Here is a 24,696-nt window from a genome sequence, read left to right as displayed (position 1 = left end):
GATAAGAGATTCATATTTTTGTCCTGGTAACCAGGTACAATGCTGTGATTTGTAGGTCACCTTTACAGGGGAGAGGGGCATGTACATTGCAAATGACATTAGATTTGTATGGAGGGAAGGGGAGAGGGGAGTTACTTGCCTAAACAAACAGACCAGTCCTCCCATCTCCCAAACAGATCATTCAAACACGTTGTGTGGCCTACATGTAATTGACAACACAAACCCCAAAGAAGTCAGATTTCAAGATGGTTTATTTCTAGCATTGCTATTGCTTTTAAATATACTCACATTACAAATGGCGCATACACAAGCGAGCTGTGCTTAGAAGAGAGGTTACCGGGCTGGGCTTTTTCACATACAGAATGCAACCACTGCCTCTTGCATGAAAAACTGGGACACTGATTGCAAGGTGTATAATACATATCTATGTAATGCAGCACCAACAAGCCCAGCATACACAATAGGGGTTGTTGTTTTGTTAAATGCAGAGCTATGTATTTAGATATTTCAAATACTGTAAAGATAGATTGGTTTTAGTAACTTTTAAAAGCTCTCCGATTTCAAATACTGAACACTGGTTTGGCTATTGAAAAAACAAAGTCACAAAGACATTATTTATAAGTAGAAGGGAAAAACCACCATTTGCCAGGGTGGCATTTATGCTGATCCCCAAGTAGAGCTAACTTATTTCAGAAACATGTTGCTAGAATGGGGGACACTGGTGACATCTCTCTCTGTGCTGGTTTTGGACCAGAGGAAGGTTTACTGTGGGTTTGGATCTGCCCTTTGCTGAGGATGCAGGTTTCTGACAGTTTGTTTGAATTCCACAGAGGGATTTTTAGTCTGCTAACATTTGGTCTAGTACAAAAGAGAGGGCAGATTTGATCTACACCTATTAATAAGCAGCTGGCCGGGGGAAGCTTCCCCCAAGACCAATCCATGCTTGGCCTTTTAATAGGAGAGGAGGCGGCCCTCTTCACATTGCATCCGATTTGGGAAAACATCATGCCACAGACACGAGTAATCCCCAGACGGTGTGTCCAGCCACTGGCACCCAAGGGCCAGGCTGTTTGATTCTTAGGGTACGTCTACACTACAAGACTATTTCGAATCTACTTAATTCGAATTTGTGGAATCGACCTTATGAAGTCGAATTTGTGTATCCACACTAATTCAACTGTCTGAGTCCACAGTAACGGGGCCAGCGTCGACTTTGGAAGCGGTGCACTGTGGGAAGCTATCCTACAGTTCCCGCAGTCCCCGCTGCCCATTGGAATGCTGGGTAGAGCCCCCAATGCCTGCTGGGGGAAAAAATGTGTCGAGGGTGGTTTTGGGTAACTGTCATCATTCAACCGTCACTCCCGCCCTCTCTCCTTGAAAGCGCCGGCGGGAAATCTGTTCGCGCCCTTCTCTGGTCGGTTACAGCTCGGACGCCACAGCACTGCGAGCATGGAGCCTGCTGCGATCATCGCTGCACTTATGGCCATTGTCAACTCCTCGCACCTTATCGTCCACCTCTTCCACAGTCAGCTGCTGAGAAATCAGGCGAGGAGGCTCCGGCAGCGCGGTGAGGACAGGAAGTCACAGAGTGGCGCAGACCTCTCACAAAGCAGGGTACGCCGCGCAGTGGAGATCATGGTGGCAATGGGTCAAGTTCATGGTGTGGAACGGCGATTCTGGGCCTGGGAAACAAGCACGGACTGGTGGGACCGCATAGTGCTGCAGGTCTGGGATGAATCACAGTGGCTGCGAAACTTCAGGATGCGTAAGGGCACTTTCCTTGAACTCTGACTTGCTGTCCCCTGCCCTGAAGCGCCAGGTCACCCAGATGCGAGCAGCCCTGAGTGTGCAGAAGCGAGTGGCCATAGCCCTCTGGAAACTTGCAACGCCAGACAGCTACCGGTCAGTAGCGAACCACTTTGGCGTGGGCAAATCTACCGTAGGGCTTGCTGTGATTCAAGTAGCCCACGCAATCGTTGAGCAACTGCTCTCAAAGGTAGTGACCCTGGGAAACGTCCAGGTCGTCAGAGATGGCTTCGGCGCGATGGGATTCCCAAACTGCGGTGGGGCTATAGATGGGACTCACATCCCTATCCTGGGACCGGCCCACCAGGCCAGTGAGTACATTAACCGAAAGGGCTACTTTTCTATGGTGCTGCAAGCACTGGTGGACCATAGGGGACGTTTTACCAACATCTACGTCGGGTGGCCGGGCAAGGTTCATGACGCGCGTGTGTTCAGGAACTCTGGTCTGTTTAAACGCCTCCAGGCAGGTAGTTTCTTCCCGGACCACAAAATAATGGTTGGGGGATGTGCAGATGCCTACAGTGATCCTCGGGGACCCAGCCTACCCGCTAATGCCCTGGCTCATGAAGCCCTATACAGGCGCCTTGGACAGTGAGAAGGAACTCTTCAACTACCGGCTGAGCAAGTGCAGAATGGTGGTGGAGTGTGCTTTCGGACGTCTCAAGGGGAGATGACAGAGCTTACTGACTCACTTGGACCTCAGCGAAAAAAATATCCCCGTTGTTATTGCTGCTTGCTGTGTGCTCCACAATCTCTGTGAGAGCAAGGGGGAGACCTTTATGGCGGGATGGGAGGTTGAGGCAAATCGCCTGGCTGCTGATTACGCTCAGCCAGACAGCCGTGCCGATAGAAGATCCCAGCGGGAAGCGCTGTGCATCCGGGAGGCTTTGAAAGCTAGGTTCCTCGGAGAGCAGAGTAACCTATGACTCTCCAGTTGATTTACAGAGAAGCTGAACCTGAGCCTGTTTCAGTGACTGTTGACTTCGATCTGCGGTTACATACCCCGTTCTCCAGGTTTCCCCCCTTCCAACACACGTTTTAAAATAAATTTAATGGAACACTGATTATTAACAAAGTTTTCTTTAATTATGAATTCCTGTTCAAGGGTTGAAACATGGACGCAGACTGTGGTGGGTACGGTGTGCACTGATGTACAGACCGCTTCTACACTAGAGGAATGACAGGCTCCTGCTCCTACAGCGGTCTCTGGGGGGAGGACGGTTGCAGGTGGGTTTGCAGGAAGGGGTGAGGGGTGCCGTCTTTGGGACGGAGTTTGGATGCAGGCTCTGGGCTGGGGGTTGGGGCGTAGGAAGGGGTGAGGGGTGTGTGGGAAGGGTGAGTATGTGTCCGTGGATGAGGGCTCTTGCTGGGGCTCAGGGCATCGGAGAGGTTCATGGATAGGGTGGAAGGGCATGGTAAGGGCAGCCTGCCTTGCCATTTGTGGATGGCAGGCACTAGGACCCTGGGGCAGCATACACCTCACAGACTGACCCGGGGCAGCATACACCTCACAGACTGACCCTGGTGCCTAGTGACTGCAGTCTGTGTGTGTCCTGCTGTTGATCCTGCCCCCAAGTCTGTACCCTGGTAATGGAGGCTGTCCTATACAATTAAAAAACCCCTCCCCGCCCCTTCACACAAAGTCTTCTGACAAGGAAAACGTGACGGAAACAGTGAATAACAACAAACTACTCTTAATACTCAACTACACAGTGGGGGGATGAAACTTGGATTTGGGACTGGGTGATCCAGGAAGGGAAGCACTTCTCAAAATGTATGGCATGAGAGCTGTTTGGTACATGAGCGCTCTGCTGGGGTGGAGTGACAGTTTTCACGGCCCCTAGCGCCCCTCCTTCTTGTGATTTTGGGTGAGGGGGGGACAGGACTATGTGGCGGGGGAGGGCGGTTGCAGATACAGTTCAGGGGGGCTCTCTGCTCCTGCCTGCGGTCCTGCAGAACATCTACAAGGCGCCGGAGCGTGTCCGTTTGCTCCCTCATTAGCCCAAGCAGCGTTTGAGTCGCCTGCTGGTCTTCCTGCCGCCACCTGTCCTCCCGTTCGCTGTGTGAGCGCTGGTGCTGACATAGGGTCTCCCTCCACTGTCTCTGCTCGGCCGCCTCGGCTCTGGAGCAAGCCATCAGTTCCGAGAACATGTCGTCCCTAGTCTTTTTCTTTCGCCGCCTAATCTGCGCCAGCCTCTGTGAGGGGGAAGCCGGGGCAGTTCGTGAAAGAGCCGCAGCTGTGTGATGGGAAAAAGGAAGTGATTTCCTTGAAAAGATACATGTTTGCGAACACTGAACACAGTCTAGTCAGTTTCTGAGAACAAGACCATACAGGGCACCTAGTCTCACGAGCTCTCAGGACAAGTTCGAGATTTTGGAATACGCTTTCATTGGCTGCGGTCGTGCACAGGAGATCGGACAAGCGGGGCGGTACAGCTGAATCCGTGTAGCAGCCAGGCCTGGTAAGCACTACACTATAGGCTGCTTAACAGTTAATGGATAGCTGTGCCCTCCCGCTGAAGGCAATCTGAAAAGCATAAAGTCTGACCCTGTTCCAGCCCCTCGCGGCTGTGCCCGGGAAAGATCACTGTATGCTTTTCCTCTGCGGCCTCCAACACGTGGCTGTTAAACGAAGGTCATTGCTATGCAAAGTAAAAGTCAAGCATTCACAATAGTAACAGTACACTAATTGCCCTAATTAGATGCAGCAGTCGCCGAACAAGATTACCCTGAGGCGGGTCACTCGGAGAGAGAGAGAGAGAGGATGCTGCGAGAATCCCTGCACAGACCAGGACCGTACGCTGCCATGCTGGTGGAGGCAATGATTCCGCTGTACATTAGGATGGCCTGGCGCGGAAGAGTGTGCTTCCACGGAGCACCAAATAAGGCACCTCTCCCCAGGAACCTCCTGCGGAGACTTTTCGAGCTGCTCTACGAGAGCTTCGTGGAAGTGTCCCAGGAGGATTTCTGTTCCATCCCTATATGTGTGGACCTTCTTTTTATATAGTTTTATATGGAAAAGTTTTTATATAGTTTTTATATATTTTTTATTCCTGTTTTTTAAAAAATAAATGTTTCCATGTTTATAGCACTTACCGACTGATCCTTCCCCTGATTCTGAGTCCGGGTTAATGGCCGGAGGGTTGGGGAGGGTTGGTAGCGGATCTCTGTGAGGGTGATGAAGAGATCCTGGCTGTCGGGGAAAGCGGTATTATAAGCGCTGTCGCCTGCGTCGTCCTCCACAAACCCTTCCTCATCTTCCCCATCGGCGAACATCGCCGAGGAACTGCCCGTCGACACTATGCCATCCTCAGAGTCCATGGTCACTGGTGGGGCAGTGGTGGCAGACCCACCTAGAATGGCATGCAGTGCCTCGTAGAAGCGGCATGTCTGGGGCTGGGCTCCGGAGCGTCTGTTTGCCACTCTGACTTTTTGGTAGCCTTGTCTCAGGTCCTTGATTTTCACGCGGCACTGCGTTGTATCCCGGCTGTATCCTCTGAGTGCCATGGCTTTGGAGACTCTCTCGTAGGTCTTTGCATTCCGTTTGTTGGAGCGCAGCTCCGAAAGCACAGACTCATCGCCCCACACAGCGATCAGATCCAGGACTTCCCGGTCTGTCCATGCTGGGGACCTCTTTCTATTCTGGGATTGCATGGACTCCTCTGCTGGAGAGCTCTGCATCGTTGCAGGTGCTGCTGAGCTCGCCCCGATGTCCAACCAGGACATCAGATTCAAAGTGCCCAGACAGGAAAAGGAATTCAAATTTTCCCGGGTCGTTTCCTGTGTGGCTGGTTAGAGAATCCAAGCTCGGACTGCTGTCCAGAGCGTCAACAGAGTGGTGCACTGTGGGATAGCTCCCGGAGCTACTAAGTTCGATTTGCATCCACACATAGCCTAATTCGAGATAGCCATGTCGAATTTAGCGCTACTCCCCTCGTCAGGGTGGAGTACAGAATTCGAACTAAAGAGCCCTCTAGGTCGAATTAAACAGCTTCCTGGTGTGGACGGTTGAGCGGTTAATTCGAATTAACGCTGCTAAATTCGATTTAAAGTCCTAGTGTAGACCAGGCCTTAGAAACATAGTGGGTTGAGTCACTCCAGGGATCTAGCAGTAGGTAGCATTACTCAGTGCCAGTCTCATGAAGAATCTGACTGTGCCGAGCTTCTGGTGGGAGAAATCACTGTGTGGCGGCTGCTTCCAGTTGTCATGAGCAGACGGACACTCAGTCCTACACAGCTGTACCTTGCTGATCCCAAGGGCTCTCCCAGGTTTAGAAGCTTTAGCCCACCCTGAAAAGAAACGCTCAGTGCCTGACATGCCTGTTTTGTTTCAGAGAAAAGAGACTTCCAGGCATTTTGGAACATGCTTTCTGTTTTGGCACAAGAGCAAGGACACCGTGTTATATTATAAAACTGGGATTTATGAGGATCGGAACCCAGAGTGGTTGGGGCAAGTCTATCAATCCCAAGTAAAGTGGACAAAGATGACAAATCCTGGGGGAGATGGCTTCTGACCCACCTGGCATGTTAGTTCATTGGCCTAGTAGATACATTGAGGAAATGGAAGTCACAAGGAACCTCTTGGTTCCAATTCCAGCTCTGCCACTGCCCCACTGTCTGATCTGTATCAGGACAAGTGACTGCTCTGTGCCTCAGTTTCCCCATCTGTAGCATGGGATAGGATACTGCACTCCTTCACTTGTGTGTTGGGAAGTTTTAATTTATTCATATGTGTAAAATGCTGACACCTTCAAATGGAAAGTGCTACAAAAGTGCCAAGTCATTTCATTATTGTCGTCATCCTAGGATTCATCCTGCACGTGTACTTCTACGGCTGTTGGAGTCTAGGAATGCCCTACAGGGTCAATTCTCTAGCTTTACCTCATTTTAAGCGTTGTGAGCAATTCACTGACTGTCAGCTGGTCTGTGATAATGGGTGAGCCCCTCTGCAGATAACAGGCTTCTATAGACATGCACTGACTGCCCGACAGATCCTTTGAGCGCTAGAATTCACTGTTACAAGTATTAGTTGCTGAGTCCTCAGCAAGAAGTGGAAGGGAAAAGCCAAAGCTAGGTTATTTGAAGTATGAAACCAGCAAGTCTTCAGTAATGACAGCATGACATCTGTGTGACTTTGCCTCCTTTGCTGTTTTCAGAGCTCGCAAGTGCTTACTATTAGGACACCATATGGCAACATCGACAGGAGACTAGTTTTAAGGAAGAGCTGATTTGTGATTTCTAGGAGATTGAATCATTCTCTGTGCAAATGATTCAATAGTTTGGTTTAGGGAACTCTCAAGGTCACATCAGCTCAGGCTGGAATATTTCACAGACTTTGCTGATTAATAGTGTCCTGCTCATCAACTGTGCTTCACTGTCCAATGGGCACAATCAGCTGAAAAGCCATCCTTTAGCCCTGTCCTGACTGAGTAAATATAGACGGCCTCTCCCACGTGAGAGCTGCTCTCTGCTATATTTCTAACCACCCTTCCTGCCAGTACTGTATACAGAAGGACTGGGTGGTTAACTTCAATTGAGTGTTTATGGGATAAGCCACAGGAGCCTAATGCAATACTCCTGTACAGATTCGACGTGACGGCCCCAGTCCTACACCTCGCTCGGCACAGACGCGCCGCTATGCCAAGAAGGAGCTGCACTGGTGTAATGACACAAATCCAGCCACACACAACTCACCGCAGGGTCTGGGCTGGGCTTTTGTGCAGGTCTTTGTGGTTCAGCATCTGGGAGAAGAATACTAAGTCAATGGCAATGAACATTTCTGAGGTTTCAATTTGGGGCTGTTTTATCAATATCACCTCGAGCTGAGAGTTCCCTTTAATGCACTAAGCCATGAACAATTACAAATCTCTATCGAGAAGTGAAGGCATGTATGACACATTGTGGTAATTTAGAGGTATAATCTCAGCCGGCACAGGCCAGGCCTCTCCAATTGCAGGTGCAGTTTACACCTGTGGAATGAGCTTCAAGCATAGATCTGAGAAGTCTGGGCCTCTAATTACCTTCAACTAGAGACCCAAAGATCAGGATGCAAATACCATAGGTGAGAGACACACCCTGGTGACTGTTTACTCCAAAACACATGGCACTACCAAGAGCACCACACACATTGTTGGCTGCACATTTTGCATGACCACACAGAGGTGGCAATATATCTGTACAGATCCCACACTAGGGCCCAATCCTGCCATTTGTTTTGCACAGGTGTACTCATCTTGTATGCCTTAGGAATGTGAAATAAAGAAAGGAGAAAGTTACACAAGTGCTGTGAACAGTTATATTTTCTACATCCACCAGTACAAATACTAACTTACTTGATTGGCCTAAGTGTATGTTACTGAATAAAACAGAAAAGAGAATTAAGGCTATTTGGCTGGCAGCACCATAACTGTGACCCCAGCGCTGCCTTCACTTAAGAGGCAGAGAAAGATGGAGGAGGATGCCTTTTTGAACTAGATTTTCACCTTTTTTGCTCTTCAGGATGGAAATGCTCAAAAAGAAGCCCTAAAAATCATTCTAATACCAGCTAAAGAAACACACCAACAGGGAGATTTTCAAAGGTATGAGGGGCTTGACTGCCCATCATAATGGCTCCTCCACCAACTCCCACCCCTTGCTCAAGGGCATGACCAGAACATAGGGGGCATGCATGACCATGGGTTCCTTATGCTCAGGTGCTCCCTGGTTGTGAAATTGGCCTCTTGAGGCTGTTGGCAGGCTCTGGGGCTGGTCTGATTAAAGCAGAGGGATCAGCCTAACACAGCCTACCGTGGATCAAAGGATTGCAAAGGCCACTTTCTTCCCATGCTGTGTGATAGTTGTACATAGCACAGCAGAGGCTCATATGGGGAATTTGAACACCTATAGAACTCAGGACAAGCTTCCCCTCACTCAGCGTGTTGCATCTTACTGTAGAGGCTGCTCCTATTCCAGGATAACAGCCTACCACTGCTCATAGGCGGCAGGTTTGTATAATTTTTGGTGGGGCCCAAAATGGTGGTGACCCCCCGCTCCCGCCCTGTAAGCCGATATAAAATGAAGCTACAATGCATCAGTGCCACAAGATTACAAGGGTCAATTAAAAGTGGAAAGTCAGAAGCAGCACTTGCCTACTTCAATATACAGTATTATATTTTGTTGCGATGAAGTGGGAATGTCCTTAATATTTTCTCTGAATACTGTGTGGGTGCCTCAGTTTCCCCTGCAAGATGCCAACTGAAGGTGTTGGGGACAAAGATCAGGTGGCCTCCTTGTCCGGAAGAGACACAGAGGCCAGAGGAGGGAGTGTCAGTTTGGAGCTGGCTGGGGAAATGGGGAGAGACCCAGAACTTGGTTCTGGGCTCCCCACCCCCCAAGATGGACCTGACAGAGGGGTTCTGTTTTCTGTACCTACAAGCTCTGTTTAAACTGTGTTCCCGTCATCTAATAAACCTTCTGTTTTACAGTCTGGCTGAGAGTCACATCTGACTGCAGAGTTGGGGTGCAGGGACCTCTGGTTGCCCCAGGACCAGCCTGGGCAGACTCGCTGTGGAAAGTGCATGACGTGGAAGGGCATGCTGAATGCTCTGAGGTCAGACCCAGGAAGGTGTAAGCTTCTTGCCCTGGAGACAGTCTGCTCCGAGAGAGGAGGCTCCCCCAGAGTCCTGACTGGCTTTGTATGGAGTTGTTCCAAAGCATCACAGCATCCCCTTCCACACCGTGCACTTCCCAGAAGTCCGCACAGGCACTGACACTCCCTCCTCCGGCCTTTGTCTCTTTTCCAGGCATTAGGAGGCCACCCGATCTCTCTGTTCTCCAACACCTTCAGTTGGCACCTTGCAGGGGAAACTGATTTGGGAGAAATGAAGTAAAAGCTGCCCAAACCGAGCTTGAGCACACCTGAATTTTGAGGTGTTCAAATCTGGAAGGCAGGTGCTGGGGGTGGGAGAGGGCTGTGGGCTCCATGGGGCAGCAAATGTCTGGAGCTGCATGGAGCCAGACACGCTGGTCTGAGTGGCACAGTAAGCGGTTTGGGGGTTGGAGAAAGGGTAGGGAGTTCCGGGGGGCAGTCAAGGGACAAGGAGCAGGGGGGGTTGGATGGGGCAGAGGTTCGGAGGGGCAGTGAGGGGACAGGCAGCAATTGGATAGGCATGGGAGTCCAGGAGGTTTATCAGGGGACAGGTAGAGGGGTTCAGGGGGGAAGTTGGGTGGGGTCTCAGGAGGGGGCAGTTGGGGACAAGGAGAAGGGAGGCTTAGATAGGGGCTGGGGTACCAAGGGGCAGTTAGGGGCAGGGGGTCTCAGGAGGGGGTAATCGGGGGACAAGGACCAGTGGTGCTTAGATAGGGGGTGGAGGTCTTGGGGGGCAGTTGGGGCAAAGGTCTGGGGAGGGGGCAATCAGCAGCCAGGGGCTGGGATTGAAAGGGCTCTGGGCTGCTGGCAGCTGCGGGGAGCCCTGAGCCCTTTAAATCCCAGCCGCCTCCCCGGCTGGGATTCAAAGGGCTCTGGGCTCCCCGCGCTTGCAGGCAGCCCAGAGCCCTCTGACTCCCGGCCGCGGCTGGGATTTAAAAGGCTCTGGGCTCCCCGCGGCTGTAGGCAGCCCAGAGCCTCTGATTCCCGGCCGCGGCTGGGATTTAAAAGGCTCTGGGCTCCCCGCGGCTGCAGGCAGCCCAGAGCCTCTGACTCCCGGCCGCGGCTTGGATTTAAAAGGCTCTGGGCTCCCCGCACTTGCAGGCAGCCCAGAGCCCTGTGACTCCCGGCCGCGGCTGGGATTTAAAAGGCTCTGGGCTCCCCGCGGCTGCAGGCAGCCCAGAGCCTCTGACTCCCGGCCGCAGTTGGGATTTAAAAGGCTCTGGGCTCCCCGCACTTGCAGGCAGCCCAGAGCCTTCTGACTCCCGGCCGCGGCTGGGATTTAAAAGGCTCTGGGCTCCCCGCGGCTGCAGGCAGCCCAGAGCCTCTGACTCCCGGCCGCGGCTGGGATTTAAAAGGCTCTGGGCTCCCCGCACTTGCAGGCAGCCCAGAGCCCTGTGACTCCCGGCCGCGGCTGGGATTTAAAAGGCTCTGGGCTCCCCGCGGCTGCAGGCAGCCCAGAGCCTCTGACTCCCGGCCGCAGCTGGGATTTAAAAGGCTCTGGGCTCCCCGCACTTGCAGGCAGCCCAGAGCCCTCTGACTCCCGGCCGCGGCTGGGATTTAAAAGGGGCGAAACCTAGCTCCAACTATTGGTGGAGCAGAGCCCCTGACTGTAAATATTCCTGGGGCTAAAGCCCCAGGAGCCCATATAAGTTGGCGCCCATGCCACTGTTACCAGCTAAGGATTGCTCTGTTAGCTCAAGTAGTATTGAAGGCACATTTAAGGTACTAGGCTCTGATCCCATTTTGGGGGGGGGGGGGGGTTGGCATTACAAGCCATATATAATAATTGAAGGTTATCTTGTATGCGTGTCATCTTGTGTCAAAGGGGTGGGATGCAACTTCATAATATTGTCTCTTCAACATTACCGCTGAATATGCCAATGTGATAATGGGCAGGTTGCCAAACTACTCAATTATGTAGAAGATTGTCTCAAGTAATCACCCATAACCAACTTGTAAGGGGTTTTTGCTTAGATGGATGCAGTCTCCACCTCCAGCAGTGAGAAACAGATAAAATATTGTCCCAACTAAGAGACCGAAAGAGTTATTTGAAATACTGTTATATCTCCTGACAAAAATTAGGGCTTTTTGCAAGAATTCAGTGTGTACTCACAAAACCTCACAGTTGTAAAATATTCAATTTAAACTCACCCAGTTACTTACATTTTCCATGCTAACAACTATGATTATATAAATGCATTTTAATCCTGGAGCAAAACATACATCCTACGTCTTTGCTTTGTGCTATTACTCCAGCCACTTTCTTTATAACGAATATTCATGGGTGTTTATTGGTGTTTTTTTGTATTTAATCTTCTATTCTTCTTTGACCCATACAGTACACAAAAGGCAGTTTCAGGAGCTGCAGACTGTGATTTAAGATCAGCCACAGTGAGTCTATTCTTATGGAACTGATGTGATTGAAAGCCCATAATTCACCACACTGGGTGTCTCTGCTCATGAAGTTGTAAGCAGTTCTTTTTTAAAATCTTGTCACTTTTAATATTTATGCATTAGATACATGAACAATGCCTACCCGGGCTTTCAGCTCACTCCCCTGCTTCAAGCAACTTGCACAGCAAATGAGATTTTGGGGTAGAAGGTTAACAGTGACCGCCTTTATATTCTTATCCAGGGTGCTCTTTCCGAGTGGAACGTGGGGGAATGCTCACCAATAGCTGCTTCTTTCCAGTACAAGAACTGGGATCCTGTTGGAAATCTTGGCTGCCCCTTCACTAATTCTCCCTTACCCCGGGCTGATCACTCCCGAAGGGAAACTGCACTGCCTGCTTTGTTCACAGCATGGAATTAAGAAAAGAGAAACACCTTTGTTCCATCTCCATATGTGCATTATTAACTATGTTCTTTGGTCTCCAGGTAGGAGAGCATGTTTAAAATTTACTTACACTCGTCTAGAGAGCGGAGTAGGTTTAGAGCTAGGACGAACACTGGAAGTGCTAATTTGCTCCACCTCCTCCAAGCCCTTGCTAGCCCAGAGACTCTGCTTTTCCTGTCACTCCTTTTCTACCAGAGAAATACAATAGCACTCAGAAGACTCACAATGGTGCTGGCACTAACACGCTCTCCCCCCACTTCTGTATTCCCTCCTTTCATCTCTTCTTCTGGTTCCCTATCGTTTTCTTGCTAGGCAGCGTAGCAAGGAAGTTTATATAGGAGGAGGGAAGGCCAGCCAGTGTACATCAGCTCACCCTCCAGGCCTCAGGGTCTGATTACAAGACTGGGAGCTCCATAGCCCTAATCCCAGCTCTGATTCTGTCTGTACCTTTGGCTAACACGTCATTTATGATTTCAGGGGTTATGGTAATAAACAGTATCCATGGCAAAGTACATTAAGCCATTCTCAATTAGCTTCTTGTGTAAGCAGCCTTGCTAGCAATACACAAAATCTCTCAGGGTAGAAAGTTCTCACAGAAGAGAAAAAATAATAAAACCAACCTTCTTAAACCACCAAATCACATTTCAGACCAAATGGCTCTAACACCACTAGTCATAGACTATCAGAGTTGGAAGGGATCTCAGGAGGTCATCTAGTCCAACCCCCTGCTCAAAACAGGACCCATCCCCAGATCCCTAAATGGCCCCCTCAAGGATTGAACTCACAACCCTGGGTTTAGCAGGCCAGTCCTCAAACCACTGAGCTATCCCTCTCTCTATTTTATCCTCCTGAGAAATTACAGAAGTCGGGCTGATTAGGCCTTAACTACACTGAGGGGAAACTTTAAAATACCAGCAACCAGGGGAGTGAACTGCACCATTCTATTTTGCTATTTATTGTTGTCACTTCCAATTATTTTGGTGGGGTCAGGTGCAATAAGTTGCTACTTCCATCAGGTCAGACTCTGTCTTTGGTATTTTATGACTCACAACTGCCCATTGAAAATGTGACAATAGCTGCTTAGACATATCCCAACAGTCATCAGTCATGTCTCATTCTGCACTTAAATTGTCCCTGTTTCAGAACCAAGGAACAAAAACAAAAGACTAGTGGCTGCATTATTTTATGTGCTATCACCATCATTTTAGTCACCTCTTGATAGACACCAGTGGGTCTTGTAAAAGAGATGCAACTCCTGCTATTTCTTAGTTATGCAAAATAGCTTTTCTTTTTCTGCCTGAACTAGCTACATAAACATGATAACCAGCTCATCAACACCAGCTTTTGACAGTGCCTCATTGCCATTAATATGCAAATTAGAAGCCCACACATTGATTAAAAACATATTAGACAAAGGCTATTGGCAAAGATCTATGCGCTTGTTACGAAGCTTGATTAGTGAGCAGTGGACTGTGTAGAAAGAGTATGTTTAAAGTGCTTCCCTTCAAGCACCTGCACTGATTGGTATGACAAACCCATCTCTGCTATTCAGGGAAATGAGCCCCTGCTACCACATATACTAAACTAATATAAGCAAAGCCAGTAGGTACTTATTTCCAAATGAAATGCTTTCCATCTTTAGTAGTTTAAAAAAAATAAAAAGAGAGAGCGCTCTATATTCCCCAGCACTACCAGGGAAACGTATGGCTTTGAATGATAACAGTTACAAGACAAGAGAAAGAGTCATTCTTATAAAGGTAGGGGTGTCCTAGAGAAAATAGTTCTGTTGCACATCAGCCTTCAGAGGAGGCTTAATTAGGGATGTAGCACCAGCTTATAGATGTGGTAGGGACAATGCAAAGGAAATACTGAGGCTTTGGCTCTGATGATAGCACCCATTTGCCAAGGGGATAATGTACCACACAACATATGCCAGCAGTCAGACACAACGCATCTCATCAATCAGAAAAAGAAACACCTCTGAGGCAGGACAACAGGATTCCATAGTCAACCATATCAAGAGCTGTGCAGAAGCCAAGCATAGGAACGTATATGGATGTTGTGACAGACTCACCATCCTGGAGCAACTCCTCGTAGCAAAACTCAGCACTGGGACACTTCTGCCTCCTTTCATCCTCAGGCTGCTGCGGTCTGGTGATTGAGGTCTCAGGCCAGGTCCCACTAGAGTTCCCCCTTTGGGATCATCACACTCCCATACAATACTGGTCACCAACACAACACCATCCAGCCCTCCTGAGCTGCTCTTCTTTCAGAGAGCTGGCTGCTTCACCCTAGCAGAAATCAACCCCCCCAATGAAACTAAACAACTTCTGCTGTTCCTGCCTCAGGGTGGAAAGTTCTAGGCTTGATGCTTTAGTCCCTCTGAGCTCGTCCCAGCTGTCTGTTCCTCTTCTAGATCACCAATCCACAGGTCTACCTCACTGGAGCTTAGCCCCCACCTACACAGGACTAGCTCCCACAGGGGGTCTTCTCCCTAAGAGAGGAAATCCCATACCCCTTCCCCCCTAGCTCACCTCCCTGCTGGCTCTCTCCTTCCACTGCTCTGAGCTCCAGCTGCATCTGGTAACTAATTGTGCCTAATGCCACTCCAGGTGCAATCGTGTGGGCTAATTGAGTGCTCAAGCTCCTGTTAACCCTTCATCTGCCAGGGTGGGGTATATACACAGCATCACAAATGTTCATGGCCAAGTTAGCCTGTCAGTGCTACCTGCTCCATATCCTTAGACTGTGCCTACGTGGAGTGGCCCCTTGGCAAGCTGCTCTGTTAGCATGCTAAGCAATGTAAGGCTGGATCCTGGTTAGTCAAAGAGGTCTGTTGTATCAAGTGCTGCTTTTGTGGAGCGCTGACAGGATCGTGGTTTGCATTACATTGTAGGGGAAATGGCCTGGGAACTGCTACAGCGGAGGCATTTTATCGAACTCCTGAACCAAGATACAGTAATACATGGGAATGAGATTAGAAAAGCAGAGCGTTCTTCATTCTTAACAGGGCTGCAGCGCCTCAAGGCCTAGCTCTTGAAGGCTAGATCAACACAAACTTCACTTTGTCAGCGTCAATGGTTCCATCATCATCTCTGTCCTGACATTCTGTCATCTGAAGGAGGGAATTAGAGTAGAGTATTTACCCTGCAGCCTAGAAATTGATCTTATTGCAATAATGCAAATGGGGGACACACTAGAGCAGTGATCCCCCTATTGGGGCATGGACGAACACTGGGGGAGGCAGGGACTCAGCTCTGCTCCGGCCCTGCTCCCAGCTGAGGCCCCAGCCTTGGCCCCTGGCTCCTGGCCCAGCCACAGCTCCGCACCCAGCCGTGGCCTGACTGCAGCTCCACTCCCCACTCCAGCCCTCAGCCTTGGCTCCCGGCCTCGGCCCCCGTCCCAGCCCCAGACCTGCCCATTGTCACAGCCATGGCCTCAGCTCCTGGCCTGCCCATGGCTCCAGCCCCAGCCCCGACCACAGCTCCACTCCCAGCCGCAGGCTGCTCCAGTCCCTACTATGGCCCTGCTTCTGGCCCCAGCTTCCAACTGTGGCTGCGGGTGGGGAGCACGGACAGGGGTAAGGGGGGGGGGGGGCACAACTTTAAAAGTTTGGGAACCACTGCACAAGAGAGAGAAACATTTACCAGCCAGCCTGTATATTGTCCTTATCTTACAACACAATGGCCCTGGATCTTCCTAGAGAAATTCTGTGGGGGTGTGAGTGGACTTTCAGTGGGATTTAGCAACACAGTCGCATTTGATGAGCTGTCATCAGCTGATTCAGAATGAACCCAGAGAACGGCAGAAGACTGCTAGTTATAGCCAGAAGAGGAGACAAAAATAGATTCTTGCATACATAATTTGGAGATTATAGAATGAGGTTTTTAAGGTCAGGAGTTGCTAATTAAGTTGATGCAATGGGAAGATAAAGAAAGCAGTGCCTGAAATAGTTGTTAAAGAGAAATTAATCATAGGAAAAGAATGCCATCAGAATGTACCAAGTGCTTCGTACATCGTTGTCATAGAGTTTTATCTATGAAGCCAGTTAACAAGAACACATGTATTATATCTGCTGTATAATACCTTAGCTTAAAAACACTGCAAAACAACAGCAGTGTTTTGCTTTGCTAGAGCTTTCCTTCCAGTAGCCATGCCAGTGTCTAAACAGCTGTGCTAGTACATGCCACAAAGTTCTCTTACAGCGCTTCTCTAAAGGATCAAGGTTTCATCTTTTATTATTAGACTTCTAGGTAGCTACTGGTGCTAACAATGGTCCATTTAGATTCAAATCTTCAGTAACTGCATACATGGCAAGAGATAAATGAACAAAATGACACTGAATTATTCAGATCTGTTATCTTTATAGTATGTCACATAGAACTTTAAACTGGAAAAATGCTTGGCCTTAAAAGAGATTAAATTTGCTTATATAATCTATGGAAGTTCCACATGAAAAATGCAGAGGATATTTTTTTAATGAGGGAAATAAATGTAAATGTCTTCACCCTTCAGTCTAATGTAACCTTAGGGGATGCAATTGTTTTATTGCGTTCCATTTCAAAAGGGCACTAATGTATCTATACATAGTGTTTAAGCCTAGTGTAGAGCAGTGATCTACTTGACTCTGAAAACACAAACACATCAGAAAGTGCACAGCCTGGAAGGAAGTTCTGTAGGGATCAGTGAGCTCCCACTAGGAGATTTGTCTTTTTATGTCTCTCTTTGAAGGCCTAATAAACTCAGCAAAAGCAAGAGATTAGAAGGATTTGGAGACAAAAGCCTGATAGACTGGCCCAGGACAATACAGACAACTAAAAGGCAAATTTTGTGTTGCACTAGTTACTTCACTTTGAAACAGGCATTAAGCTGGGGAATGTGCCAGGGCATCTCGATCCCATCACAAACCTCTTGCTTTCTGGTGCACAGCAGCCTGGCCTGATGCACCAGTCACTATACAATCTTCCCACTAATCTCTGAGCCTGATTGTCCTTTACACAAAGACCACTTCACACCACCCTGGCAGTGTAAAGGTGCAAGGCTGCCAGAGTGGCGTAAATGAGAATCAGGACTTCTGGCTTTTGGCCAGGCCGTTTGAGTCAAGTTAATGGTCCACTCCATGCACATAAGTGCTCTTGGGGAGAAGGGTGAACAGATGCTTCTGGGAATGGCTATAAGTAGCGCCCTACCAAATTCATGCTCCATTTTGGTCAATTTCATGGTCATAGTATTTTAAAAATTGTAAATTTCATGATTTCAAATATTTAAATCTGAAATTTCAGGGTGCTGTAATTGTAGGGGTCCTGACCCAAAAAAGAGTTGTGTGTGTGTGGGGGCGGGGGGTGTCGCAAGGTTAACGTAGGGGTGGGTTGCAGTACTGCTACTCATACTTCTGCACCACAGCTGGTGGCGGCGGTGCCTTCAGCGCTGGAGAGCAATGTCTACACATCTGCCTGGATTGTGAGTCTCTCTGAAAACACCAAATACTGACACTACAATGGCTTGTCATGTGGTTCTTTAGGGGAAAAAACTGTGTTGTAATTAATTTATTGTGATTAGCTGTCAGAAATCACCAGCATCCAGGCCCCCGAGTTTTTGGGGATGAATTTTTCTCCATGGCAAATCACCTGTGCAGCAAGCTGCATGGAACTTGGAGAGAGAAGCATAGGTTGGAGGCACAGTTGCCAACTTTCATGTGGTAAATAAGCACCCTGACCTTCACAATGAGCTAAAAATCAAGCTCATCCCATTTCAAAACAAGGCCAAAACAAGCCAATCCCTAAGAACCCCAACGCTCTATGTGACTAGACCCCTCCGGCGTACAGTCTTGGACTGTTTGGGGCCTGCTGTGCACCCCTGACTCTTTCCCACCCTCGCCCCTGCTTGCCGTGAGCCAATTAAAAAAAAAGGAAGCAACAAGCTACAAGCCAAAAACTAGCCAACAAACAACTCACAAGCCAATTAAGCCAAAAACAAGCCCAATTTCTGCGGGTTTTTTGGGGGTTTGGCATGTCTGGTTGGAAGTCGGAAGAGTTTGAAGGAGGCATCAGGAAATCGGTCTTTGTGCCAACTGGCAGAGGGCACAGGGTGCATGAGAGTTATAGGGATCACCTGGGGCTGGGATCTACATACTAGTTTGCCAAGGAATGTCATGTAAGGTCTCTAATGAAAGCCTGTGTCACACTGGTCATCATAATCATTGCAAGATATATGTATGGAGAATATGTGAGGAGTTATGCATATATCCCCAAAATTCTGTTCTCTAGGTCTGTGAGTTAAGGCAGGTCACCAAGAGTTGATCCACATATAAGGCAGGGAGAAGAGATGCATCTCTCTTTCTGGCTGGTTGTGTACAAATTGAGTATTGTATGGTTCACAATGGATGCCCATTTACAGTCTGAGCAAAATGCCAATCCAGGGACTGCAGAGACTGCAGGAAAAAAAACCAAACATAACAGGGGTTACCCTGTTTAGGAAAAAGACAGTGAACTTTTGGAACTATATTTGGGATGCAGATGAACCCTCACTTATCCATCCTCAAGGGGAGACAAGTTGCCAGCAAGCCTGGGCTCAGGAAAGAAGGGTCTTCACCATCCTGGTTTAAAAACACGGTGGGAAAGACTTTGGGATAAGCAGGGACCTTCTTAGACAAGAGGACGTCTTGTTAGTTGAGTTTAGGCTCTAGAATGCAAGTTATGATTTTATTGTATAGGTAACCCTTTGGTTCCAATATGCCAGTTTGCAATCACATGACTCTCTATCCTTTGTTAAATACACTTATATTTGTTATTAGAGAAAACAAGTATAAGTGCTGTGTGTTCAACAGAGCTGTATTCTAAGGGGTAACTACTACGCTGTGGGGCACTGGTCTTTTGGCAACAGCAGGCCTGGTATTTCTGTGTGTGTCCAGTGGATAAGAGGCTAGACAGTGCTGGGGGACGCTCAGAGGACTCAGAAATTGGAGTGTGTCTATCACTAGCCTGCATGAGGGACAGTGAAGCTAAGGGCAGGTGATAGTGAGGTGCCTCACAGCCTGGCTGACCCTGGGAAGCATCACAGAAGAGTTTGGTGGTGGCACCAGGAAGTCCGTCTGTGTGCACATGGCTGGAATGCTAGCTGCAGTTGTAGCACCTCTGCAGATAGTTCTTTAATAAAGAGCCAGTTTAGCTTTAGAAACATGAAGTCCTCCCATGTGTTTACCCAGAACACAGTACATGAACAATCCCTGTAAACATGAAACCACACAACAAGCAGCCCACTCATCTTTGAACACTCCTCCCTCAATCATATGAACACTATTAATGCTGGAGCATGAATTAATTACGTAGGGATTGCTCTGTATTTTTACTATCCTCAGAGAATTTGCTTCTGCAATGCACCCAGCCCTTTCCCTTTGCAGGACCGTTTCACATCTGCAGTTCACTGAACCCTCAGTGGCCTATGTCCCACTGAGAAAAGGTTCCTGCCAACTTTTGTCTTGCATTGGGCAATGTAACCAGATGCAGTCACATCTGCAGCCATGCTCTGAAATCTTTCTGATTAGAAACAGGTAAGACCCTTATGAATTATATGTTTTATGCCATTTCTTTAAAACAGGAGGAATTAGTTTAGATAAATCTTAAAATGAACAGTTCTGAAAGGAGTTCTTCAATGTCACCCTTCCTAGGTATGAGCTGCAAGTTGGCTAAAGAAACAGGACAGTTTGGCTAGAAGAACCACCTAATGCTGAAAAAACTCAGTCGCCTGTTCTCACCAGCTTCCCCCAACTCCACTGCCCCAGTGAGCACAGTTGTTGCAAGAGGCCTTGCTCTTAGAGTGAGATGTGTTCTTTAAGGAGGCTTAAAAGCCCATAGGCTTGAAATTAGGTGAAGGTTTCTAACCACCAGAGGAGTGAAGTTCAGGAACAACATTCCAAGGAGAGCAGTGGGGGCAAAAAACCTAACTGGCTTCAAGACTGAGCTTGGTAAGTTTATGGAGGGGAGGGGATCGTGGGACTGCCTACAATGGCATGTAACCAATTTGCAACTGCTAGCAGCAACTATCTCCAATGGCCAGTGATGGGACACTACAATGGGAAGGTCTCTGAGGCCTGGTCTACACTGGGGGCGGGGGTCGAACTAAGGTACGCAAGTTCAGCTACGCGAATAGCATAGCTGAACTCGAACTACCTTAGTTCGAACTACTCACCCGTCCAGACGCCGCGGGATCAAAGTCCACGGCTTCCCCGTCGACTCCGCCACCGCCGTTCGCGGTGGTGGAGTTCCGGAGTCGACGGGAGCGCGTTCGGAGTTCGATATATCGCGTCTAGATGAGACGCGATATATCGAACTCTCAGAAGTCGAACGCTACCCGCCGACCCGGGCAGGTAGTATAGACGTAGCCTGAGTTACTACAGAGAATTCTTTCCTGATGTCTGGCTGATGGGTCTTGCCCATATGTTCAGGGTCCAGCTGACCACCATATTTGTGGTCGGGAAGGAATTTTCCCCCAGATCAGATTGGCAGAGACCCTGAAGGTTTCTCACCTTCCTTTTCAGTGTGGGGCATGTGTCACTTGCAGGTTTAAACTAGAATAAATGGTGGAGTCTCTGTAACTTGAAGTCTTTGATTTGAGGACTTCAGTAACTCAGCCAGAGGTTAGGGAGGGGGTGGGTGACGTTCTGTGGCCAGCATTGTGCAGTAGGTCAGATTAGATGATCATGATGGTCCCTCCTGGCCTTAAAGTCTATGAGTCTATAGGGGATTAGGCCCAAGACTTTGAAGCTCATCTCCTACTGTCCCAGCACTCCCAAAACAATCTGTTTATGGCCGTTTGTGTTGCTAAGCAAGCATTCTGCTCCATCCAAGCCAACTACAGCTTTTCAGTGACACAGTGAATTGCAGTAGTTTAGCCAAGCATGGAGTGATGAATGTGCTTATCACTGTGGCCAGATCCTCCTGGCCAGCCGCAGAGCAGTAACTAGGACTATCCAGGTGTACAGGGGCAATAAGGAGTCTAAGGTTGCAGTCTAGCTTGAACATGAGGGGTCAGACGCCCCTCAGAGGAAAGAACAATGCAGCACAGTAATATTTCCCTCTTCTCACTGACACATCCATCTGGCTCCTGCTGTTCATCCCTGCACTGGGGCAGCAGGAGATGGCTCTGCCTGCATCAGATATGAAGGAGACGCAAAGCTGCTGCCAGCTGTTGTCTCAATGGTTTTACTTAGACTTTATACAGAGACTGTCACCAGTGCCTAAGCCTCCTCTCTTCCCCCTCCTCCCCCCCCCCGCCCACTCTTCAGCACCTTAGATAGAGACTTATAATGGGCATCTCATGGACTCATAGACTCATAGACTTTAAGGTCAGAAGGGACAATTATGATCATCTAGTCTGACCTCCTGCACAATGCAGGACACAGAATCTCACTCACCCACTCCTGTAACAAACCCCTAACCTATGTCTGAGTTATTGAAGTCCTCAAATTGTGGTTTGAAGACCTCAAGCTGCAGAGAATCCTCCAGCAAGTGACCTGTGCCTCATGCTGCAGAGGAAGGTGAAAAACCTCCAGGACCTCTGCCAATCTGACCTGGAGGAAAATTCCTTCCTGACCCCAAATATGGCACCTGCCCTGCCACATGCAGTGATCTGCCATGTGATGTTCCACAGCTCCCAGAAACTGGCCTGGGCTAGTTCAGGGCCATTCTCTAGGCCCTGATGGGTCTGTGGGGCATCTCTGAGGGATGGAGAGGAGACTGCCCACTGGCACAGGCAATAACATCTCTGTGCCATAGCCAGCATTCAAAACAACAGGAAGGGCCCTTCACAACAGCAAAGGTGAGGGTGGTTTTCAGCTAGTTTTTAGATTACCTTGCTCAGGAAGAGGGAATTAGACACCAGTTGGAGGCACTGGCTGCGTCAAGTGATGGGTTTTGGCCCATTGGTCAGACTACTCCATGTTGAGAGGCACGTGTAAATTTGCATCCCCATGTGCAATTCAGGCATGTATATGTGGGAAAGGCTGCAACTTCCTTTGGCTGTCGTGGTGATAAATGCTGTGGGGCAAGGACTGTCTCTGCGTGGACATACACTGCCTAGCACAGGGTAGTCCCAACTTCCATTGGAGTCTAAGTACTACTGCTACTGAACTAATAACAACCTGTGCGTCACATACCATTTAACTTTTACCGACACGTACATACCTAGCCCATCACTACAGTTGCCTAGGAAACCCTATTTAAAACATGTAAAGCGAAAGCAGCATCAGTTAGTAAAGAGGTCAAAGCACTGAAGAGATTGTCTTCTTCATGACAACACAGTGTGCTAGCACCTCCTTCCTTCTATGATATGAGGGAATGAGGATCGTTTGTGACTTAGATGTTGAGGTTTTCACACAAGGTGGAGCACTGTGTTAGTACACTGAGACTTTCCCAATTATTACTCCTACCTGAACACCCAGGAGAGAGATTCATCTAAGGTCTACTTGCTGTTAAATCGTATTTTCCTCCACCAGACATTTCCCCATCTAATATAAACAAAGTGATGAAAGAAAAATCAGTTCCAGAAAGGCTGTAATTAAGAAGTACTTCTAACTTATTTCGTCTGTCCATTTCATAGACAGTATACATTCTGCAGCTATCGAACAGTGCATGCATTTCAGGCAAAGAACTGAATACCCCCTCTGCATAGGTAATGACAGCTGTGTATGAGCGGTGTGATGATGGAAATGTTTGTGCCCAGCTGCAATCAAGAGTTATTTGAGCAAAGCTATTGTGCTCTCTTGCAGTCAGTCTTTGATTTTACTCACCTCACTCCAGGAGAAGAGAGGACTTTTTAAAAGCATTTGTGCTAATTATAAACAAGCAAGATCATGTATTTCTCTCGCTCTCCTTTATTAGCTTTTAACAAAACTAAATACAGGCCATTTGTAAAGGGTGAGATTTTCAAAGTGGACAAAGGCATTTAGAGACAACTCACTAAATTTTAAAGTGAATTGTGTCTAAATCCCCTAGTCAACTTTGACTATCTCAGCTAAAAAGTCTGTGATTTGAAGGGGATGGTCCCCCTGACCTTTCAATTTCTATTTTTATTTACTGAGACATGAATGTAGCCACTACTGACTCTTTTTCTCTATTTGTCAAGCCAGTTACTCCAACTATTAATTGAAGGAACCTTAATAAATCTGTTTAAATTCTAAGTAAAAATAGTGGTAAATCCCCCCCAAAAATATTGGAGCTTTTCCATTAAGTAGAGCATTTTGCCACCAGATTTCATTTGAGCTATGCCAAAGAATTTTATAATTCAGATAGCAGCCTGACTTCTTAGCCTGGAGGGGGTCTATTTAGTCTTCATTGCTGGCAGGAGAAACTCTGCAGGATTCCACAGAGCAGCATCTATTATTGATCTTAATCCTAATTTAGGAGATAATCACCTCACTTCTCTCCCACAGTATTGAAAAAAATGCTCATGTAAAAATGAAACTGGTGAGTTTTGACTTTTAATTATTTTTGCAAGAGAAAGAAAAAATTTCCACTGGTACACATTTGCTTGTTTTCATCATAAGGGCAAAGCAGGTGGCAATATGGTGAGGTCTTTGCAATTCTGGCTGAGAGAATCCAAAAGCCAGAGGTACAATAAAATATTACTGGCAAGAGATAAACCTAAAGAGCTCCTTCCCCGTATAATCATTTTTTTGAAGAGCATGAAGGAGAAGCTACAACAGAAGTCACTACGTGCCCTGTGCTTGGCTGTGGTTAGATCTAAGACTTCAAAGAGAAAGCAGTCACATAACAAATAAATAAAATTAACACTAGCATTTCAGTGCTATTAATAAAAAAATAAATGAAGTTAGCCTCTGAACTGCAGTTTTCCAGGTAATTACCCAAATTTAAATGTTAAATGCTTGACAAGAACACCATGCTGCCTAGCACCTAAGTGCCAGGAGCAATACCTTATTTGTTTGTTTTATTAAGTTGTAGCCAGGTGGACAGAGATTAATGACCTGTACATGATTTGTTTGCCTCTCTATCATACACACAAATCTGCAGGGCATTGTGGTGGCCTGTGGATTCAATTAAAAGTATCCCTGATCCTGTGTCTGGCTAATTTCCAGTAGCTGCAGGCCAGTGTCCTTGCAGTGTCCATTTGCACCTTGCTGTGACTTCTCCTGGTAAAGGAACTGATGAATCACTGTTCACTTCGACAGTGTGAAGCAGCCTCTAGTTGAGTGTGCACAGAAAGGAAACGTCAAAGCCTATTATTCAGGAGGCAGCAGAAAGCAAGGACAGAAGCAGCCCAAAGAGAATCACACTATTGCACATGCTTAAAACAATCAGGAACATTCCTCTACAGAGAAGGTTTATCTTTACATTGGAATTCATAGGATCCCAAAGTCCCCAGAACCTTTTAAATGCAGATGCGTTTTATAGCTCATACAATCCACATTTGT

General features: G+C 47.9%; 1 protein-coding gene across 12 annotated transcripts in view; it reads right to left on the bottom strand.

Annotated features, from left to right (window-relative positions):
- ZMAT4 (zinc finger matrin-type 4) overlaps positions 1-24,696 on the bottom strand; it is a 480,660-nt gene that overhangs the window by 282,023 nt on the left and 173,941 nt on the right. For 11 of the 12 annotated variants that reach the window (XM_045005488.1, XM_045005480.1, XM_045005486.1 and 8 more), the window contains one exon: positions 22,696-22,773. The exons of the other annotated variant lie outside the window; for it this stretch is intronic. In XM_045005488.1, the coding sequence (XP_044861423.1) occupies positions 22,728-22,773 (46 nt within the window). In that variant the 3' untranslated portion in view covers positions 22,696-22,727. Of the gene's footprint in view, positions 1-22,695; positions 22,774-24,696 lie in introns of those variants that run through there. 12 annotated transcript variants of the gene reach the window in all.

This window comes from Mauremys mutica, chromosome 2 (genome assembly GCF_020497125.1).
Source record: "Mauremys mutica isolate MM-2020 ecotype Southern chromosome 2, ASM2049712v1, whole genome shotgun sequence".
NCBI lineage: Eukaryota > Metazoa > Chordata > Testudines > Geoemydidae > Mauremys > Mauremys mutica.
Note: the sequence above shows the minus strand (reverse complement) of the source record. Positions and strands in the feature narration are given on the sequence as shown.